General features: G+C 40.8%; 4 protein-coding genes across 4 annotated transcripts; 1 reads left to right on the top strand and 3 right to left on the bottom strand.

The window, feature by feature from the left end:
• On the bottom strand, positions 2,013 to 2,594 carry LOC8054662 (embryonic protein DC-8). Its single transcript, XM_002455410.2, has one exon. It carries the CDS (start codon positions 2,516 to 2,518, stop codon positions 2,222 to 2,224), a length of 297 nt encoding a protein of 98 aa, XP_002455455.1. The 5' UTR covers positions 2,519 to 2,594; the 3' UTR covers positions 2,013 to 2,221.
• On the bottom strand, positions 3,645 to 5,208 carry LOC8074534. Its single transcript, XM_002455409.2, has one exon. It carries the CDS (start codon positions 4,741 to 4,743, stop codon positions 3,829 to 3,831), a length of 915 nt encoding a protein of 304 aa, XP_002455454.2. The 5' UTR covers positions 4,744 to 5,208; the 3' UTR covers positions 3,645 to 3,828.
• Positions 8,368 to 14,657, top strand: LOC8054661 (mitochondrial import receptor subunit TOM40-1). Its single transcript, XM_021455041.1, has 11 exons — positions 8,368 to 8,688; positions 8,794 to 8,875; positions 8,966 to 9,065; positions 9,153 to 9,248; positions 9,352 to 9,402; positions 10,656 to 10,721; positions 11,289 to 11,390; positions 13,321 to 13,389; positions 13,473 to 13,556; positions 13,763 to 13,858; positions 14,234 to 14,657. The coding sequence occupies exons 1-11, from the start codon at positions 8,478 to 8,480 to the stop codon at positions 14,288 to 14,290; spliced, it is 1,014 nt and encodes a 337-aa protein (XP_021310716.1). The 5' UTR covers positions 8,368 to 8,477; the 3' UTR covers positions 14,291 to 14,657.
• LOC8074533 (isocitrate dehydrogenase [NAD] catalytic subunit 5, mitochondrial) lies at positions 16,660 to 21,980 on the bottom strand. Its single transcript, XM_002455408.2, has 8 exons — positions 21,833 to 21,980; positions 21,401 to 21,582; positions 18,366 to 18,686; positions 18,123 to 18,284; positions 17,955 to 18,029; positions 17,685 to 17,794; positions 17,537 to 17,609; positions 16,660 to 17,253 (listed from the first exon to the last, which is right to left on the bottom strand). The coding sequence occupies exons 2-8, from the start codon at positions 21,563 to 21,565 to the stop codon at positions 17,062 to 17,064; spliced, it is 1,098 nt and encodes a 365-aa protein (XP_002455453.1). The 5' UTR covers positions 21,566 to 21,582; positions 21,833 to 21,980; the 3' UTR covers positions 16,660 to 17,061.

The following is a 22,341-nucleotide window of genomic DNA, read 5'->3' as shown; positions in this document are numbered from 1 at the left end:
TATTTTGAGACTGACCCAGACAAGCGGAGTTGTATACATGTTCATATGAATGACAATGATATTTAAAGATATTTCACCCTTCCAGACCAAGGAGTACGTATACATGTTTGCATGAATGTTAAGGAGGGATGTGGGATCCATACGCTGCTGAAAGTGTACATTAGAAGATCTTGATGAAATGAAGAATGGGTATCAAGCTGTGCATAGATAAACTTTTTTTAACCTGTCCGCTCTATATTCCAGAGTGGAAAAATTAAAATTAAGAAAAAAGTAAAAAAAGTCTAATTAGATCTATCTCGAATTTTTTAGAACCCCTTGAACGTCTTATCAAAGGGTTCTCAAATCAAACAAAAAAAAGAAAAAACCCCAAAGGTTTTATGTTATGTAATTATTTAGATGGTAATTAATGTAAATGAACTGTAACTATGTAAACCTATTCCTAACAGATTGATACCAAAATAGCAAATCCAATTTATAAGAAATCCTATCGAAGCTACAAGTGCGGAATTCGTACCCTTTCAATTTGGATTTGTTCTACTATGTAAATATATTGCAAATATGGTCTAGGTAATAAATGCCCAAGTTTTCTTATGATCCCAATTCCAATAGGATCCCCATGCCTCATTAGCCCATACTGCTCCACAAAGAATACCCATGGTTAAAAGAATAAACCCTAGACTAATGACACGATAACTCCAAGAATCCAAATGTAGAAACCCTGTCCGAGGAGCGTGACAGTGAGTTGCGCAAGGCCGACTCCTGTATTGTCAACTAGATCTTCACCACTATCTCCAAGGCTGTCTTTGACAATGTTCATGAACCTCACCTCACCAACTTCTCCTGAGAGCACGCCATCGAGGGCCTCTTCCTCAACAATGGGCTACAGCGCGCGGTCTACCTCGAGGCCGAAAACTGTGTTCCACGCAACAAGGTGACCTCTCGATCAACGACTACTGCACCAAGCTCAAGCACCTCACCAATCAGCTTCGTGACATTGGTCATCCGTCACCGAGCCAAGCTAGGTGTTGAATCTCCTTCGCGGCCTCAACCCTCATTACTGCTACGTCAAGCCGGTCATCACCTCCAAGTTCCTACCGTACACCTTTATGACGGTGCGCTTCTTTCTCATCTTGGAGAAACTCAGCGCCCAACACGACGCCAATGTCAAAACCGGACAAGCTTTCACCACCACACATGGTGGTCGGTCGAGCGATTCTTCTGGCACCACTCATGTGTCCTCGATCAGTGGCATGAGTGATGTCAGAAGAACCGCTCAACTAATGTGTGGTGCGAGAGCTTGCTTAGCTTTGACATTGGCGTTTTGTTGGGCACTAAGTTCCTCTAAGATGAGGAAAGAGCGTGCACTAATGAAGGTGTGTGACAGGAACTTAAAGGTGATGACCAGCTTGTCGTAGCAGTAACGAGGGTTGAGGCCACAGTGCAGATTTAGTAAGGTAATGGGCTCAGGGATGAGGTGGCCGATGTCGCGAAGCTGATCGATCAGCGAGGCGCTTGATCTTGATGTAGTAGTGGTTGATCGAGAGGTTGACTTGCCGAACATAGTTGAGCCTCAGCTCGAGGTAAACCGTGGCGTTGTAGCTTGTTGCTGAGGAAGAGACCCCTCAATGGCGTGGCCGCGTGGCACGGGGAGGGAGAAGGCGGTGAGGCGCGGCCAACAAAGTCAAAGGCGGCCTTGAAGACAGTGGTGAAACCTGAAGATCTAGTGGACCATGTAGCGGACGACGATCACCTGAAGGACAGCGGAAGAGGCTAGACTGGACCTGGCATGCGCTTGCCTGAAGACCCGGAGAGCTCTAGCCGCCGTTGGAGGCGTTCCGCTGACAGATCCAAGGGAGGCACGTTGTTGCGCATGCCGTATGCGTAGTTGCTGCTTGCCTAACTGCCTATCGGTGACTGACTCTGTGAGGCAGTTCTTGCGGCCGTTCAAATTGAAATGATGTTCAAGGTATGGTTGCTTTTGCTTATGTATGCACACACTTGACTATCGCAAATGCAAAAACCAAAATAGTATGCAGTTTGTGTTATTGTATATATGAACTTCAGGGAGAAGAGGAGATCCGTCGCGTCTCTTTATTTATGGTAGTTCTTTTATACCTTTGTTTGTACTTTTACATGAAGCACAACGTCGGCCAGGTCAGCCAGCTCCGATCCAGCGGCCATCAGAGCTAGAACGGCGTCTCCATGGAACGCAGGTTGGTAGCTAGCGCCGTCGCCGTGGCATGCCAGTGCCCTCTTCGCCCATGGGGCCGACGTCGTTGAACGCCTGCCCCGTCATCTGGTCCGCCTCCTTCACCCGCAGCATCACGTCGTCCTCCTTCGACCCAGCGTCCCCCGCCTTACTATCTGCGGCCATGTCCGCCGCCGCACGCGCCTTGTCCGCGGCGGCGTCCATGGCGCCCCGCGCTCTGTCCGCCACCGCGTCCTTCGTCTCGCCGGCCTTCTGCGCCGCGGACTGCGCGCGCTCCTCGTGGTCGTGGCTCTTCTGCATGGACGCCATGGCTCTTCTAGCTGAAGACAACCTGACACACTATCTACTCGATGCCGCTGGTGCACTTTCGTGTTCTTGCTTGCTTGTGCGATGACCAGTGCGAGTTGGGAGATATAAAGAGCGGCGAGAACTCTCCAGAGATGGTATGGTGCCGCGGTGGCGAGTGCCGGTCGCTAGCGTCGCACTACACGCCGCGTGGAAGCTGTGGGACACGTACAATCCTGAGTTTCTGACATGCTGCTCACACAGAGGGCACGTTGCGTTTATGCAGCCGGGCCTGTTTAGTTCTCAAAACTTTTTCAGTTTTTTTTAAAATTTTTCATCCAATCAAATTTTGTGACAATTATGTAGGACATTAAATATAGATAAAAAATAACTGATTGTATAGTTTGACTGTAATTTGTGAGACGAATCTTTTAAACCTAGTTAATTTATAGTTAGATAATAATTACTAATATAAACGAAAGTGCTATAGTAGCTAAATTTAAAATTTTTTACCAACTAAACAAGATCCAAAGCAAAAAAAAAATTGTGGATGGACAAACTTGAATTATACCCCCTCCGTCTCTCAAAGTATCTATTGACGTTATATGTGTATCACAAGTTTGATTTAATTAGTAAAAAATACATATAATATTTAAACCTGTGAATAAACTTATTAAAAAAACTAGATTCAAATATCTTTTTAGTAATATATTAATTACGTACGATAAATATTAATATTTTTTAATATATATTTAGTAAAAATTATTTTCAAAAAGCGCAAATATAGCTATTTAGGGACAAAGGGAGTAGGTTTTTTGTAATTTACCACATAAAAGTATGGCGTTGGTTAAACATAACATGTCATGCTCAATTGTTATTCATTAAGTGATGAACAACTAATTAACATGTGAACAATTGAACAACCAAGGTGGTTATAACATGTTGCTCTCACTACTCTGAAAATTAGAAGCAAGAACAATCATGGTACACCGAGTCACTACAATAGAGACTCAAGAGACAAATGAGTCTTAAAAATTATTGTTCTTCATTGATCCATAGTTGTACATGTATATACATGTAAAATGACACTTCTGAATGCAGTGTCTTTTAAGAGAACAGATGATCGTCGCTGATAAAGTGAACGTTGGAATCTCACGTGGATGATGACAGATTTTTATGTATAATGTAAATAAAAATACTAACATACACAGCTGGAAAAATACAAGGAACGTACATTTGTAGTATATTGTATATATATGAGTACGAAGTGTGCATGGCTGTTCGCCTATATTCCTGTCCGGCCGGGGAAACCCATGCGTCCATGCACCAGCACCTCACATCTGTCCAAGGTCGAGCAGCGACGACAGGTCACCACTGTAAGGAGACTCCTCCAGATGCTGAACCCGGCACCTCCGCCCCATGGGAATGGGCCGATAATAGAACAGCTCCGCCTTGCCGGGAGCACGGCCTGCCGCGGCCACCTTCCCGTCGTTGATCCTCGGAGCCCGTGAGCACGCCCGCAGAGACGACGCGAAGACGACCACCAGCCTTTTCGCGTTCGTTTGCCGGCCGGGGCCGCCGGCCTCCAACTTCACGGCGGGCACGATCGTGGTTCGCCGCCGCCGTTCATCGCCGTCGTCGGAGGAGACAGCAGCCACGAGATGACTTTGAGGCGAGGGGAATAACGGCTCCTGCTGCTCTTTATTACTCCCCTTCACGGCGGTGCAGGAAGAGATCACCTCGTACGGAGCCGCCGCCGCCGCTTCTCGTGGTTTGCCGGCCAGCAGCTTGCGCTGCTGCTGATGACCTGGCGGGCGGGCGGATGCTGGCGGCGGCGCTTCCATCCTGAGGAGCTGCTCGAGGCTTGGCCGTCTCCTCCTCGCCGCCTCCCGGCGGCGCTCCGCCGCCACCACCCCGGCGCCCGTGCCGCCGCTGTTGCTGCCTGCTGGCTGCTGCTCGTCGCATGTACGGATCGCAGCATCACGCGCGCACGACATCGCCCGGAACACGGCCGCGAACGGCGAGCATATGAACCTCTTGACGTCGTGCCTCCTGCTGCTGGCGGTGGTGGTGGTGGCCGGCCTCGTCGTCGCCTGCTTCTTCCCGAGCCGCCGTAAAGGAGACGACGACGACCCACGAGCAGGGGTGACTACTGCTGGTGGTGGAGACCATTCGTCGACCAAGAGCGACGCGGAGTCGTCGTCGTCGTTGGATGCCATCGGTGCCTCGGCCTCGTGCACGCGCGCCATCCCTTCTTGGGGATCCAAATGAGGCACACGAGGAAGAAGAGCTAGGCGCGGCTCGTTCTTATATATAGCCGAGAGACGACGAGGATCAAATGAAAGTGCTGATAAGTGAGCTAGCAGACTTGAGCGAGCTTCTGGCGATCGAGTACGAGTAGATAGGCTTCAGTGAGATTTCGGTGCAGGGGTTGCCGTGGTTCGTTCAACTACCGGCGTAGTGAGACCGTGACGTCGTTTTGGTTGGTTGGGGGAGGTTTCGAAATTGCAGTTTTTGCGATGAACGATATGCGTGTGGTATTGGCATATCGCCCAGTGGCCAGAGAGCATGGTTTGCATGCATGCCACGCAACTAGTACAAGTCTCCAAATTCTCCCTTTTCTTTCATTAGGTGTGCCCAATAAAATTGATAGGTCGTACTCAGTCATGATCCAAATTACTGTTCTCTTTAGATTTAGTTGTTCTAAGTTAAAATATACTGCATATTTTGCTCTCATGATTTATCATGAGTTCTCAACCCAATCCTGATACTTGCAAATTGCATATACTCTTTTTTAAAGTTTAAACATGTTCTAAGTTCTCATCCATGTCTCAATACTTGCAAATTGCACATTCGGCTCTCTGACGTTATGGTATTGTGCCATCCTACAGCATCGTGGCATGGACGAGGCACATCGGTACCATGGCAATAATGCACACACATGTAGGCGTTTGTGTTGATAGGGATGAAAACGGATTGGATACGAACGTCACCGATGTCATATTTGTTTTCATATTTTTGGTCAAATTCGATTCGAATACGGATAATATCAACCATGTCGAATAAGATACGATTGGATGTCGACATCATAAATATACGATTTAAGTATTTGAATACGGATACAATATCGGATGTTAAATATTCTGACTCGCGAAGAGATCTAAACCACTCTAAACAAATTCAATCTCGAATACTCCCTTCATCCAAAATTCTTGGAGAGTCAAACTTTTCTAAGTTTGACCAAATTTTTATTATAAAATAATTATTATTATGGTACTAACTAAGTATTATTATATTCTTTCTTAATTATATTCTTATAATATACCTATTTATGTTACAAATCTTAATATTTTTCTCTATAATTTTGGTCAAACGTGAAAATACTTAGACTCTTTAAGATTCTTGGAATGACTTAGAATTTGGTATGAAGGGAGTACAATAAAAAAATATGTGTACCGTTTCCATCCGTGCTGCTATAGCGTGGCAAGGCAAGTGCAACGTGCGGTGCGGTGTGGGCAGGGGCAGCAGGTCCTGGTGTAGTAGTGCGGGTACGACATTTGCGTGGTGACGCAGTGCACACAGGCACAAGCTTGTGTGCGAGTAAGCATGGTGTGGCATGGACCGCAGCCGCATATAGGCTGAGGTATGCGTGTGCAGCGGGCGGGGCGGGGCGATGGCAGTAAAACAAGTTTATGGAGCCAAGTTGTAAGTGTAAGTGGTGTTTGGGACTGCTCTGCTCCACGTTTTTCAGCTCCGCTCTACGTTTTTTAGCCAAACGGTTTTAGCTCCACGCACTCAGTTCGAGAAAAAAGATGGAGTTGTGAGAGCACCTAAAGAGGTACTCCACAAACTCTAGTTTTTTTTGGAGCTGCTCCATGGTGGAGTTTGTGGAGCAGTCCCAAACACCCCCTAAGGACTGTGATAAGAGCTCATGACAAGTTTAGGAACGAAGCCGAGTGTGTAATTTATAGGTATTGGGAGTTGGGACCAGAAGAAGAACTTGGAATAAGTTTAGAAAGCCAAATGTGCAACTTACAAGTACCGAAACAAAGATCTAAATCCAAGATAAGTTGAAAGAATAACATAATTAAAATTTAAAATAAACTTAGAAAAATAGAACAGATTTTACTGTAAAGAATCTAACCAAACTAATAAGCCCAGTTTTGCGTGGAGTCAAATTTTTGAAGCAAAGAGAAACAATTCATTTGTTATTACATGTATGGAGACCTTTATTCGTATATATACTCCCTTCATCCCAAATTATAAGACGTTTGACTTTTTTATACCAAGTTTGACCATTCGCCTTATTCAAAAATTTGTGTAAAATACTACTTCTTTTTGTCATGGCTTGGTTTATTAACAAAAGTTCTTCAAGAATGACTTAAATTTGACTATATTTGTACAGATTTTTTAATAAGATGAGTGGTCAATCTTAGGGTCAAAAAAGTCAAACGTCTTATAATTTGAGATAGAGTTATTAATATTTAATACTCCCTCTGTCCCTGAAAACTTCAATTTCTAAAGTTGTCTTAAGTCAAACTTTTTAAACTTTGACCAAATTTCTAAAAAATGCTAAGATTTATAGTATCAAATTAGTAACCATTATATTTATCATAAAATATATTTTTATAATATACTCATTTTATGTCATAGATATTGATGTTTTTCTAGAAAATTGATCAAACTTAAGAAAAGATTTGATATGAATTCTAGAAATTGAAGCTTTCCGTGGAGTCAGAGAAGAAACATGAGCAATGTTAGATGAAAAGGGAAAAATCACATATTAATTGTCATGTTCGCTTCTACTACACGGGTTGTGCCTACAGTACACATTGCAGCTGAAGATGGTAAAATTTAGAGGCGGTTAGAGTATTAGACTTTCTTGGGTCTGCAATCTCATGTTCATATCGACAAATTAACCAAGCTAATGTTGTAGGTGCATGTAAATATAATTTTACTCCCTCCGGTCAAATTAGAAGTTCTTTTTGGTTCCTAAATCAAATTTTGCTAATTTTATATAATTTTTACAAAAAATATTAACACATACTCCCTCTATACCCCTAAAGAAAAATCATTTTTGACAAGGTTTGGGACAAACATTGGGAATATAAATTACGAAAAACTTTTAAGTCATTGAGTTTAGAAATATAAAAACTATATGAATAGAGTTGTCTTGAAAAATATTTTATAAATATATATATATATATATACACCACTTTTTGATAATTATTTTTATAAAAAAATAAGAAGTCAAAGTTAGGCTTTGGAGATCGTGTTACTGTCCTAAATGGTTTTCTTTATTATAGGTACAGAGGGAGTACAATTTTAAATAAAGGCGAGCATGTCTTATAAGTCTTACTTTTTCTGTTAGACAATAATATTTTTCTCTCATAATAAATCAGTGAACAATATTTTTAGCCATGATTTTCTAGACCAGCGAATAGGCCAAGACATATTTAATTATATAAAAAATAGTAAGATTAATTTGATGTTGTAAATGATGGCGAGACTCGGTCAAGTTAAAGAACTTGGACTACGAAAAAATGCTTGAGTGACCTATAGATCGGAGGAAGACAGAGTACCTATTTATATGTTTTTTATTTTTACTATATACTACTCTTTTTTATCGGACACTAATAAGCTTGTAAATAAAATTTTGTGGCTGTTTTACCCAGAATTTATACTTGAACGGCACGACGTGGCATACCTTGACGCACAAGACGAAAATGTAAGAAAACACGGGCACGATCGATCGGATACGCGCATCACGAGGCAAAATCCAACCGCCAGCAGCGTCCGCCCCGCCCCGGCCCGTACCGTCCGCGCAGGCGCAGCGAGGAAACCCTGCTAAAACCCCGACGATTTGACCCCCGCCGCGCCGCCGGCGCAGCGAAATCACACACTGACACGCCCACAACCTACCCAGACCCCCGCGCCGCCGCCACGCCCACCCCCACCGCAAATCGCCGCCGCCGCCGCCGCCATGGGCTCCTCCGTCAGCCAGGCCGGGGCCCCTCCTCCACCTCCTCCCACATACGCGTCGACGCCTCCCCCCTTCGCGCCCGCTGCCGCTGACGCCGCCTTCGCCACCCCGCCGCCGAAACCCCATGAGGAGGAGGCGACCGAGGAGAAGGTGGACTACCTCAACCTCCCGTGCCCCGTCCCGTACGAGGAGATCCAGCGCGAGGCCTTCAGTAAGTCCCCGGTGTTCCTCTCACCTTGTTTGATCTGTCGACTGACTTGACCGCCAATCGAGCCGGTGGCGAGTAACGATGTGGCCTTCTTCGCGTTTGTTGCAGTGGCGCTGAAGCCGGATCTCTTCGAGGGCATGCGCTTCGATTTCACCAAGATGATCACCCCGTGCTTCGCTTTGAGCCACAGGTAGGGTACCTGGTGCCTCTTCCTGTTTTGTCAGCCTGTTCTGGCTGTCTGCCCATGTTTTCACAACTGCTGTGCGTTTGTTTGAACCAGCGTTTACATGGGATCCACTGAGATCCCGGCACAGGGAAACGATGTGATCAAGGTTCCCACCTCCAATTATGAGTTTGGTGCCAACTTTATCAATCAAAAGGTTGTACTCCTTTTCCCTTTATATAAGAGTGCTGTTGAGTGTTCTCTACTGGGTTTCGTCCCTCATTGTAATGGGATTCGCTTGTAGACGATGCTCATGGGGAGGATCTCACATGACGGGAGGGAGAACATCCGTGTCAAGCACGATATCACGGACTACCTTTCTTTAAAGATAAATGCTCAGGTAAATTGATTTCTAACTGCTGGTAAATTGATGATTATTTGGGATCAGCTTTGCTTGATGCCACCTTTAAATTCCTTAGTTGACCGATTTTGTGCTCCTGCAGTTGACAAGTGAGCCCCACTACTCGCAAGGGATGCTTAATTTTGATTATAAGGTCAGCCTCTCTTTGTAAAGATCGATTTCTGTTCGCTCGGAAGCCTTTATTTGGTTGTTTGGTTTGATGGGCTTTCCCAGCAGTTGTATATTGCAACTGTTTGTTTTATACATCAAGTAATGAAGTATGTTATCTGACTCCCTTCTCTTATGTTGAAGTAAATAGGTTATTGCTATTGCTGCTGTGCTGTCTTGCACAAAATTGATTGGATCATGATTTGTAGGACTTTGTGTATGGGAAAGATAGAAATTATGACTTAACCTGTTTTGCTCTCCTGAAGTTTGTTTACATGCTATTAGGCCTGCCCATTCTTCCTTTGAACCAGATGAGTATGTGGCTTGAGTTGTATTGAAGTTAGTGAAAACGTGCTATTGACCCGGTCAGCTCAGGCAACTACTTGATAGCATCGATGTATCGGCTTTGTCCTAATTGTGTCTAACTTTCCATGCATCATGAAACAAAACTTGAAATCATATGATGTCAATTGGAGTAGCACAAAGACTTGTAGTTTAGTCTATTATATGGGCGGTTAAATCTTTGTTTTGCTTCTTGAACCTTGTGAGTTGTTTGCCTAGAGTTGGACGTTTGGATATAGTAGAGTTGTTTGCCTAGAGTTGCTTCATGTTGTTGCTCTCTTTATAGGAAAGGGCCAGATAGTTTTACGTTTACTTGTGAAAACCTGCTTTCTATAAAAAGCAGGGCCAGGGCTTTGTCTTTTTTATGAATCATGATTGGTTTCAGAAAATCCTTAGGAGCTTAGTTTTCATAATCCCTTTGATGACATAACTTCCTGCTAGTATCTTTTTTCAGAATAATTCTTGGCACATGAGCCTATTTAACAATGACTGCTATTATTTTGTTTAGTTTTCTAATTCTTACATGTCTTTTTTCAGTTCCATCTTTCTTAATTATTTATATTTGTTGATACATCTCTGTTGCCATTGATTTTCTATATTTTTTTGAGGAATGTAGTAGAGATTTTGAGCATGTGCATAAGTCAGAACGTAGTCTAAGTTTGACAAAAACGTAGAAATAATAGACAACACCCCCCCCCAAAAAAAAAAAACAGTTGTGCGGGGTTTTGTATCCTCAAGTTTGTCGCTTTGTCCATGCGCTGCTGGATTTTAAATTTGGCTGCGTATTCAGATAAACAATTCACAAATATTATGGCCTCACCTCCTGTCTGCTTTCTTTTAATTCCTTCCATTCATTTGTTTACCTGAATTTGTGCTTTATTTGTAACTTGATTCCAGGGAAAAGATTTTAGATCTCAGATTCAATTTGGAAACAATGGCTTCTATGGAGCAAACTATATCCAGGTACATACTACATACTTCCATTTTCTCTCATAAATTGCGCTATTACCGAGCAGACACCCCCCCCCCCCCCCCCCACACACACACACACAAAATTCCAGTATCCATTTTAGTCTGTTAAAACAAATGTTTACTGTTTATTTAATGATTCTTTTCAATTCTGGTTCATACCTGTAGGTAGCCATAGATGCTTTTTCTGTTCCTTTGCCCGCTACAAGTGGAATGGAAAACAGCGATTTTAATTCCTCTTTCATCCACTTGAAGTTTATTTTGCCAAAGTGATCATCATTCATATGACAAGAAACAACTTGTTTTTGAAAGCAATAAAAGTGCAATAAGAAATTAGGCATTAACCTACCACCCCAAACATAGCTTACGCAGTGGTTCTGTTGTTTAAAAGGATGTTAGAAGGTACCTTCTTTAGGTCATCATTTTCATGAAAGTGCCAATTTTCACATAAATCTCATGAGTTCAGTTTAATCATGATAAGTTAATTTCAGATAGACTTTGTACAACTAACATCCTTGTTCTATCATTTCAACAAATCAGAGTTTTTTTAATGTGTTTCAGAGTGTCACCAAGAACCTTTCCTTGGGAACTGAAGCCTTCTGGCTTGGACAGCAAAGGAAGTCTGGAGTCGGTGTTGTTGCTCGCTATGACACAAAGAAAATGGTTAGTTTCTTTGTGTGCAACTTCATGATCATTATGTAATCTGTTATGAAGTTTCAGATTTTCATCAGTTATAGTCGATCTGTTTACACATAGGAATCTAAGTTTATCAGTTTCTAGGATAATTCATATTTGAAGAGGCCTCAAGTTTTTAGATTCTCAATTTATTCCAGACTTGGGCCCGTTTGGAGCGGCTCCTCCTGGCTCGGGCTCCAGCACTGTCTAGCAGTAATGTAGCGGAGCCAGGAGAAGCCCCAAATATGCATCTCTTCCCTTTCGCTGTTCATTTTTGCCAGAGCTATAGCTGTTTTCCCCACTGTTGCAGTACAGCATTGAACAGTGCGCAACAGTGATTTGGGAGCCGGAGCGCCTGTGAGCGCAACCAAATGGGCCCTTAAATGTACAACTTAATCAGTTCAGGTTGCTAGAATTTTGGAAAGTATGAATTCTACCTTTATAATAATAGATGCTGAATTATATTTTAGGCTGGAATTTCCCAAGTAAATACAAACAGAACTAGTTCTTTAAAGTAATCGAAAAAACGGAAAGCAATAATATTAACCTCTCTGAACACATGCATAAATGTTTTCTTATTTTTAATATGTGTGTGATTTTGGTTTTCCTTGAATACTTCAAGTCATTGATTTCCCACCTCTCCTGCTAACACTCATTAGCAGTAAATAAAGCAATATGTGCGTTATTTTGTGGACATCCTGTTATAGGCCCCTAGAAAGTCTGCCCTTTCCAGTTTCCACAATTTGATCCAAAGTTCCGAACTGATAGATAAATGTAAGGTATTTTGAAGTCAGTTTTGCATCAAATCAAAATATCAAACAACAAACATTATGAAGCACTGGTAAAGCTTAGTTGGTCAGTCTTCTGTTTTTACCTTTTTACAGCTTGCATGCAAACTGTTTATGACTTCTTCGAATGAAACTAAAAACTTCTCATGACTATAATTTTGGGAATGAACCATTTAGTGAAAATTTTCATGCTAGTCTTTATAGTGCAACTTACTGCTGGACTGTTAGGCAAGACTTGGACTTCATCGCAGGAATGCTGAAATTGAATGTACGCAACTAGTTTCCAGAAATCTGTTTTTGAACCTTGGAGATCAGATATTCCTATTTTCATTTGAAGTTTCCTATTGACTATTTTCTAGTCTCAGTTAGATTACGGGTTGCAGAAGCCAAAACCCATCCCAAACTGGAGAGCAGGCTCTGCTTTTCTTTTTTTTCTTTTCTTTTTTTGGTGATGCCATGCTCTACTTGGTGGTGGCCGTTGTCGGTTTTATTTCTTGTCTACGCGCAACATGTTTGTGATTGTAAGCCTTTGCTGTTTTGTTCTTAAGGCGTTGCCTTTTAACTACTTTAACAAAAATAGCAGTTCTTAAAAAAATGTGGAGTTTGGTATTAGGAGGGGGGTTTCTTGGGTGTCCAAGAATTACTGTCTGGCCCGAACTTCTCGGTGGTTATCACCCAGCAATTGGCAGTTTGTGGAATCCTGGGTGGAAAAGCTCAGAAGTGTTCATAAACTCATGTTATTTCAATTTTTGTACATATATCGATAAGGTTAAATACTTGCTCACTTCTTTTATTTAAAAACTTGATCTGCTTATATGAAATTCCAGTACTGCGCTTCCTTGGTTGAAGCTAAAAAATATGTGTGCACGCTGCTTTATGTCATGTACAAGAGCACCATAGTGAAGGTTTTTCAGAAGTACTTAGGCTCATATATTACTTTAGATGACCTGATAAATCAGGTTTCTTGCTTGTGTTTAGCATCTTTTTTAGACTTCTGTAACAAGAGCCTCAGAACTCATCTTGGCAACGCACAGTTAGCACAAGCATTGGTAGTTATATATATATATTAAGTTGGGGAAATAAAATATTTTTATCTGTATCTGATGAAGCTGGATCTCATATATGTGCAGGTTGCGACTGCCCAAATTGCAACCACTGGAATGGTTGCACTTAGTTATGTACAGAAAGTATCTGAAAAGGTGAGTGTTTTTCATATCGTATTTAATGATTACATCTTTTTTCACTTTTATAGCAGCTTCATTACATAAGCAAATGTGTGCAGGTTTCCCTTGCATCTGATTTCATGTACAATCAAATGACAAAGGATGTAACAGCAACCTTTGGTTATGATTATATGCTGAGACAGGTATCCTTGTTAGTTTGACCCATTTGTTAATTTTTCCATGCTTCAAGTTCTTGTAATGCAAATGTTCGATAAAATGGTCGAGGGCATCCAATTTTTCATGAGTTGGGTCATGTCACATGATCAAGTGGGTCTTTTTGGTTAAGAAATTCTATTGTTCTATGGGCTTATGATAATATAAGTGAATATATTGGTTATCAAATTTGCAGTGTCGATTGAGGGGGAAACTGGATACCAATGGCGTAATTTCTGCTCTTTTGGAGGAGCGATTGACTCCAGGCGTCACTTTCCAGTTGTCTGCAGAGGTCAGTTTGAGAAACTTGCTCTACTATTTAGTACTCCATCTGTTTCTTTTTATATGGCGTATTACGATTTGAGAAAGTCAGAAGTCATAAATTTATACTAAGAGTTAGTCAAACTTTTTATATGGCGTATTACGATTTGAGAAAGTCAGAAGTCATAAATTTATACTATGAATTAGTCAAATTATATAGATGCACAAGTGATTGAAAACATAGATTAGAACTATATCAAAGAAGAAAGGAACCTTAGACCTTGATCTTGGCCACCTTAGATGCTTCACCTACTCTAGATGATTGTAGTGCGCAGTCAGAAAATGTGAAGTTCATCACTTTTTTACCTCTTTATCAACGCTGATTTTGTTCTGCAATCTTGTGCAGCTTGACCACTGGAAGAAAGATTACAAATTTGGGTTCGGTATGGCTCTTGGAGAGTAAAACGACTTGAGCAAACTCTTCTAGACACATGTACAATTATAGTGGTTGGCATTAGTCAACAGAGATCAAGACGATTCTACTTTTTTTTTTGGCATTTATTTGTCTCCCAGTTATTCGTTCAGCTGCTATGGCTGTGGCCTGTGGGCCGTGGAGACCTTTTGAAGTTTTGATTTCACTGGGCTCATCACTTGAGTAGTGTTAAACTGAAACGGGAATGCATGAATAGACTGCAGTCCAGCAGATTAGGATTTCTGCATGCCAAACGCTTGATTTCTAGACGTAGTCATGTCTTGATGCAAGATAAGTCTGGGAAAAAATTATCGATTTTTGTTCCATGAAGATAATATAGACTTTCATCCATTAGAAAGGTGCTGTTTGGTCTGGCATTTTTGGAGTGTAGGCACACTTCATGTGCCATGTAATACTCATGATACTAAGCCCATTCAAAAAAAAAACAAATCGCGTGTAGCAGGCTCGTTTCCTCGTTCCTCTGTCCGTGGATTTCAATACGAAGATCTGGACCCCCAGACTCTGTTCTACTGTCCGGCAGGCAAGGCACGATGTATGTTTATGTTTGCTTCCGCTTCGTCTAAACGATCCAAAGCATCCATTACCCTCTCCTGCCTGATTCGGTTTACAAAATAAATAGATAGATAAATCGTTATGTTACATATGGCGTATTCTCATTTGAGGCATTTCGCATCACATTTCCAAGTGTGTTTACATGTCGACCATTCATATTTTACGGCATTTTTGCATCGTCTAGAACTAAGAGCCTTCTAGAGTAACGCCAACAGCGTCTCTATCTGTTAGGTCCTTGTTTAGTTCCAAATTTTTTAAAAAAATTTCAAATTTTTCATCACATCGAATCTTGCGGCACATGTATAAAGCATTAAATATAGATAAAAAATAACTAATTACATAGTTTATCTGTAATTTGCGAGATGAATCTTTTAAGCCTAGTTAGTCTATGATTAGACAATATTTATCAAATTCAAATGAAAGTGCTACAATATTTATTTTGCAAAAAAAAATAGAACTAAACAAGGCCTAAGCCAGGTACAGCAATTTTGAGCTAAAATCTGTCTCCATTGGAAAATGAATTTCCAAGTTTACATGCTCTCCTTTCCGAGAAGTTCAGTCGTGGTGAAAAAATACCTTCAACTCTTTAGCTGTCTTCCATTTTAAAATTATCATTAGCTATAGATGCAGAGCTCACTAAGAGCAACCTCAAAAGCCTCTTTATATCTTTTCTAATCTAATTGATAGGAATAGAGATTTGGTGAAAAAAATCCTCTAATTTCTTTAATTGGATCTCTAAGTATATAGCTATTCTCTATTTCAGATTTCTTGCTAGCTAAAGATAAAGATGAAGAGTGAAGCTAGCTCTCTAGAGTGCACATATATTAGAGGATAGAAAAATAGAGATCATTTTATTCAAATGATATTTTAAATAATGATTATGAGAGTAAGTTTAAGAGACTCCTCGAGGTGCTCTAAGGACTCTCCGAGATCTACGCTATAATTTATATACTAAACTAAAGTAGTTTAAATGTTTTTATTTAATCTAAGATATAAATAAAATGAGTCATATAAATACATTTAACATGTCTACATCTACGGCTCTAGATCTAGGGTTTCCTAAAGTTATTGGGCTAACTATTAGCAGCTAAAGGATCTAAACAAGATCTAAGTGGAAGTACATAATTAGAGAAAAAAAAAACATCCACTTTTCTGAACAACGATATGTTTGGGTCCAGTGCGCTAAGGTCAAGAGACTCTTTATATCCTTTTCTAATTTATAAGAATTGAGATTTTGGTGAAAAAATACTCTTCAATGATTTTTCTTTTATTTGATCTCAAAATATAAACATTCTTTGTTTCAGATTTCTCGCTAGCATATAGAGCATTCTAGATTCCTTAGAGGCTAAAGATGAGGAACAATCCTAATTTCTCCTTGGTCAAAGATTAAGAGCGAAAATAGCTATCTAGATTACAGACAAGATATAAAAAACCATTGGAGGGTACAAAAATACTGAAAAACAATTTTTACTTAAATGTTTCTTCCAATGACGTTTTAAAAGGTAATTTTATAAAGACTCTTAAATGCTCTAATAGTTAGTAGCTAACATTACTGCTAGTAGAGCCCAATAGACCTACTAATAGACAGCTATTACTTATTAACTAGGGGAATGCTAACTATCAGCTCTCCTAGCTAATTGTCAGTAACTATTACTACCCTCTATTCTAAATTATAAAACTTTGTGGTTTTTAGATTTATGTCTAGATACGCAGCAAAACTAATACATAGAAAAGACAAAACGTATTATCATTTGAAACGAAAGGAGTAGCTAGATAACTATCAGTGCTTAAATGAATAGTATCACCATGTTAATAAAGCTGCAAATTCCGTTCGATACATGAATTTGGTTCTTTTCAAGCATAAAGGGAAAACAAGGTTTAACATGCCCTAACTGGCATTCCAACCAGTTGGCCCAATATTTCAAGAACGTGAATGAAATAAACCCTACCTACTGCTATAATGCTGCTGTTGATTATTACAGACAATTATAGACTCGTTTCCGGAGTTGAAAGAATCTCTGAACAGCAAGAAATGTGACAAAATTATTTGACGGTCTCAAACCGTGTTAAACACCCACAAAAGTTTGAGGTGCTGCCAGTTAACCTCTTAAAGCTAAAGCTCCTCTCCATATGCGACAAAAAAAATTAGGAAGACAAAACAATCAGAAGGAAAGAATCACATCCGATTCTCAGATGTGTTCACAGACTGCGTTTGTAAACTCTGATGTCGATGCCTTTCCACCAAGATCAGCAGTCCTGTACTTTCCCTCAGCGATGGTCTGAAGGATGGCGTTGTGGATCCGGTCTGCTTTGTCGTTGAATTGCAAGTGGCGCAACATCATGACAGCACTCAGCATAAGAGCAGTCGGGTTCGCGAGGTTCTAGAAACAATCAACAAATCCAGTACGGGTGAATATATATAGCAACTTGTAATACCAATACATCAAGATGTTAACAGGAGGAACATGCCAGACAACTTTCAGGTTAAAAGCATTAAACTGTATCTAAATAAGTATCAGATAATTATATATTAACAGCCTTGAAAAATCGCAAAACATCAATGAATCAAGTGACCCTATTGATTCCCAAACATATCATGAGAAACCACAAGTAAAATACAACAAATTATGGTAGAAAGCAGAAATTGTTCCAAGACCTACTCACCTTGCCAGCAATATCAGGAGCAGAACCATGAACAGCTTCTGCCAGACAAATGCCGCCTTCACCAATATTGCAACTGGGAAAAACAAAGAAATGTGAGCATTTGTCGTATCAATACCCAAGGAATTTAGATTAATCAAAGCAAGTTTACCTGGGTGTTAGGCCCAAGCCCCCGATCAAACCAGCACATAGATCGCTAATAATGTCACCATAGAGATTTGGCATCACTAGAACATCAAAAAGACCAGGATTCTTCACAAGCTGAAGGAAGATGCAGTTCATTATGAGTTGCATTAGTATCAGCTATAGTAAGAAAAAATTGATATCAAAATAGCCCAGCCTGATGCATTAGGCAGGCCATCACTATCAAGAGCACAACAACAGTTGATCAAAAAATGGACACATTCAACTGACAACATACCGTCATACAGCAATTGTCTATGATGACTTCCTCATATTGAATTTCAGGGTACTTCGCAGCCACTTCACGGCAACACTACAAGTACAATAAAAATCAAGAAAACATAAATTCTCAAAGAAATAAAAGAATTGCATCCATGAAAAGAAGGAACAATGGTAGCCCACAAACCTTGAGGAAAAGACCATCTGTCTTCCTCATAATATTGGCTTTGTGGATCGCAGAGACCCTTTCCCGGCCATTGGCCTTGGCATAATGGAAAGCATACTCTGCCACTCTCAAACTTGCTTGGCGGGTAATAATTTTCAAACTTTCCACAACACCTCTCACAACCTGGAGTGAAACTAGGACAAGGTGAAAAAGAATCATGGTGACAAAATAGTTGAAGCAACATGTCTTTATAAGAATGCTTACCTGATGCTCAAGACCACTATATTCTCCTTCAGTATTTTCACGAATTGTCACAAGGTTAACATCATCATATCTGGTCTTGTAGCCTGGGAGGCTGTTGCAAGGTCTGACATTGGCATAGAGCCCAAGTTCTTTCCTTAATGTAAGATTCAAAGATCGATGACCCTTTCCAATAGGTGTAGCCATAGGTCCTTTCAAGCCAACTTTGTTTCTACGCACCGACTCCAGGCTTTCCCAAGTCAAAAAACTCTCTGTTCTGGGATCAACTTCTGTACCGACATAGTGTTCTTCCCATTCTATTGGTACCCCTGCAACATTGAATACCTGAAATAGCAAAACAAAAATCTTCAGGACACTATAGAAACAAGCTACCTTCTCAAATATCATGCATCAATGAACTTCATCCACTAATTAACAACAGTAGCAAGACCAGCACCACTGCAGATTTTAGCTCAAAGCTGCAGTTTCACAATTGACGCAATCAGCTTCCATTTTGCAACCATGTTTGGAAGTTCAAGATTTGCATAGCATGGACAAAGATGAATTTCCAGCAATAGTTGTAAGATTCCATTCCAGCAGAAAATTCAGAGACATGCAACCAGAAAGGACAATTTGCTGTTAAATTGCTCAGCAGCTCTTGAACTTCATGTTGTTCAACCATAAAGGAGATGTAGCTTTAAAGGAATCACACCATATAAAACTAAGGAATTAAATCAAAATAAAGTAAATAACCTAGCTACTGATTGTCATGAAACATCCAATAACAGTTCCTCAAACCAAGAGCAAGGGGATAAACTCTCTTAATCACACTTGAATGTAATAAGATATAAATTAAACTTCCAAATGCCTTGTAACCTAGTGTCCTCATTAAGGCATGGAAGATTATAAATATGCCCTATAAGGCTGGAACCCACTCCACTAGCAGAAAAAAAGGGAGTTGCATCATCCAAGTACTATCTATAAACATCCATCCAAACTAATATGCATTGCTGACACAACTGTGTGCCTGCCGCCTGGGCACATTAAAGCAGCATGTCTGATGTCTCATCTGGCAGTGTATCAGGTGAGACATGTGTGTTTTTGTTGGATACTGTGTACCTCACAACAGAATATAAGCTTAGGATAAGGAAAAAGAAAGAAGAGAGGAGGTTGCTAGGCCTAAATGAAACTCAAATATTTTTAAGACTGAACTGAAGGTTTAGATGTAGCATTTTAAGACTGTTTAACTTTAACCCATCATTAGTTTATAATCAATGTGAACTGAAGGAGCGTAGAAGGCAAGAGATGAGCTGTGGTGAACAGAGATTATCATCATGGAGATGACAAAGCTCACTGTCCTAAGTCCAGCCTCTTAGGTCTTACCATTCCTAGTAATCTGTGCATGAAAAGGTGTCGTCTTGCTATTGCAGATCACTTATTCACTACCCACCCTGCCGACCTTCTATGGTTATAAAATGAGCGGCCCCTGAAAGGGTGTCACTTAAGCCCACAAACTTTTTTTTTGACCAAAGCCCACAAACTTTGAAAACGCATTTCTGGCTCCCTAAACTTGTTAAGTGGTACACCACAGTGGACGATGCACCATTTAACAAGTTTACGGACATGCAGTCCACCATTTAGCCAGAAACACATTTTCAAAGTTTGTGGACCCTGTGACATCGATAAATTTAGGGGACGCTCATGCATTTAACTATAAAATAATTTAATAGTTTACAAAGATAATATGATATGCCGAAAAAAGACATACAAAGTAAAACAGTACTTTTAAAAGTATTCAGCAATAACCGCTTTATCTGTGTAAATCAGAGGCTATGATTTTGATTGATATGTATACTGACAAATATAGCCCAGTTGAAAGAACAATTTCCTAGCTGATCCAAACATCAAAATAAGAGCCAAAGGATATACTACAAGATATATTGTATATCGATGTTTATAGGTTACTCCTGATGCTTTTTGTATACATAATTTTCCTATGCCTTGACCTCAACCTCAAGTGCAACTTGAGGACCTAGTGCCTCACATCACATTTGCCCTCAACTGCATTGGATCCAATACAATTAAGAGAGTTGATACAGTGAATGCAACAATAGCAGTGTCTATATTACAGTAGTCACTGAATGTATACTTCATATAATGCATTTCAGACAGAATTGGCCAAGGTGTAGATCACAAACTTACAAAATAATAAGCGAGCCATAAATAACTGGTAGAAACATACTCAGAAAACCACAAATGACTATCCCACTTCAAGATGAATATCAAAACAGAAAATAATAGAAATGTACACAAGTGACAAATAACATTTTTTGGAAGAACACACAGCCTGTCTCAACTCTCAACTCTCAATTGCTCCTCTGGCAATAAGAACAGTGGCTTTCGATAATAGCATCCCCACATGGTCACCCAAACTGTTATATGCTAGTGTCAGATCAATATCTATAAAGAACACCACAAAAACAAACTTTGCATAAACACGGCACATATGCTGGAGTTTGCATTTAAGTTATAGCTACCATATTGTCGAATGCAAGATGATTTCTCTTTCTCACGCCAGTATGCCACTAACTAGAATCGATTTAAAAACCATAACAAATGCTTAGCTCTTGAATAGCATATATATACATTATGTTTCGGACACAATGAAAAGTAAATGTTAATCTATCTTGTTATGAGAGTAAGAGAATGAGCATTTGGTTTGTTAATGATTGCCATCATAGTATTACCCCCATCTTACTAACTCAAGTGGTCAAGTTCATTATTACATATAAAATTGTTTTCACTCTTTTCTAGCCTATATACAAGAAAAAACTTAGGAATTAGGTCAGACAAAAAAAGTGAAACATAGATCTTTCTATGAGTATAGGCATCAAAAAACAGTACACCATCCTGCATGCCATGGACAATGATGTTCCTACAAGCTTAGCTTCAAACATAGCTTTAGTTTGTCTATCAAACAAACGAACTTTCTGATATACATACATGTAGACAATCCATATAGTTGTACAAAGGAACCAAGCCGAACCTAAATTCTGTACCTGCTTGACAGACTCGGCGATCTCTGGCCCGATGCCATCGCCGGGAAAGAGCGTGGCACGGATGGTCTCCCCGGACTCCGTTGAAAACGGCGCCACGGCCGGTGCCAAAGCCCTGCCGGTTACCCGCGGCAGGACACTCCCCTGCAGCAGCCTCCGGAGCGCCATGCCTGCCCCCCACAGCCCTGCGACAGCCAACACCACGCACGTCAAACCCTGATCGAACGGGACGCCGCCTGCATATATATTATAGTGCCTAATAACAACTCGAACGGTACATGAAACCGCCCGTCCCCACGCGAGGAACTCGATCGGAGGAAACCCTCTAGATTCGAGCGGAATTCGATCGGGGGAAGAGGCCCGCCCCCGATTGAACGGAGGCGATCACAAAAAGGCAAGGAGCGGTGGCTAGCAAGATCGGAGGAGGGAATGTACCGGACAACGAAGATTCGCAAGGGTTCGCTGCAGCGGCGGCGGCGGCGGTCGTCTGCGGCGGCGAGGAGGGGTGGAAGGAGAATGGTAAAGGGAGATGCGGAGGAGAGAAGGGTGGTGGTGGAAGGAGACTTTTCCGGGCTTCCTCCGATTTATCTGGCCGTCGATATGGATCGGACGGCTGGTGTTCCGTGGGCCCTTTGTTTGTTGCGCAAGCAGAAGAGAAGATTTTTTTTTTCTTTTTTCTTTTTGTTTGTTCCGGAGATAGAAGAGAAGATTGTTTCAGAGTTGGCCTTGGGCCCAAATTTTATTTTGAAAAGAAACTTGATCTTCAACGACCGCAAAACAAGTTTATTTAGTTGCAAAGTTCATTGTCGTCTTGCTTAGGAGAACTTCTTTTACTAATCTCAAGGAGTTGGATTAAAAAAATCATGTATATATAGTGTACGTCTGGTTATTTCACATATTTGAATTAGGTTGTTTTGATTCATGTCAAACTAGGAGGATTCTCC

The sequence above is a fragment of the Sorghum bicolor genome, chromosome 3 (genome assembly GCF_000003195.3).
Source record: "Sorghum bicolor cultivar BTx623 chromosome 3, Sorghum_bicolor_NCBIv3, whole genome shotgun sequence".
In the NCBI taxonomy this organism is placed as follows: Eukaryota; Viridiplantae; Streptophyta; class Magnoliopsida; order Poales; family Poaceae; genus Sorghum; species Sorghum bicolor.
Note: the sequence above shows the minus strand (reverse complement) of the source record. Positions and strands in the feature narration are given on the sequence as shown.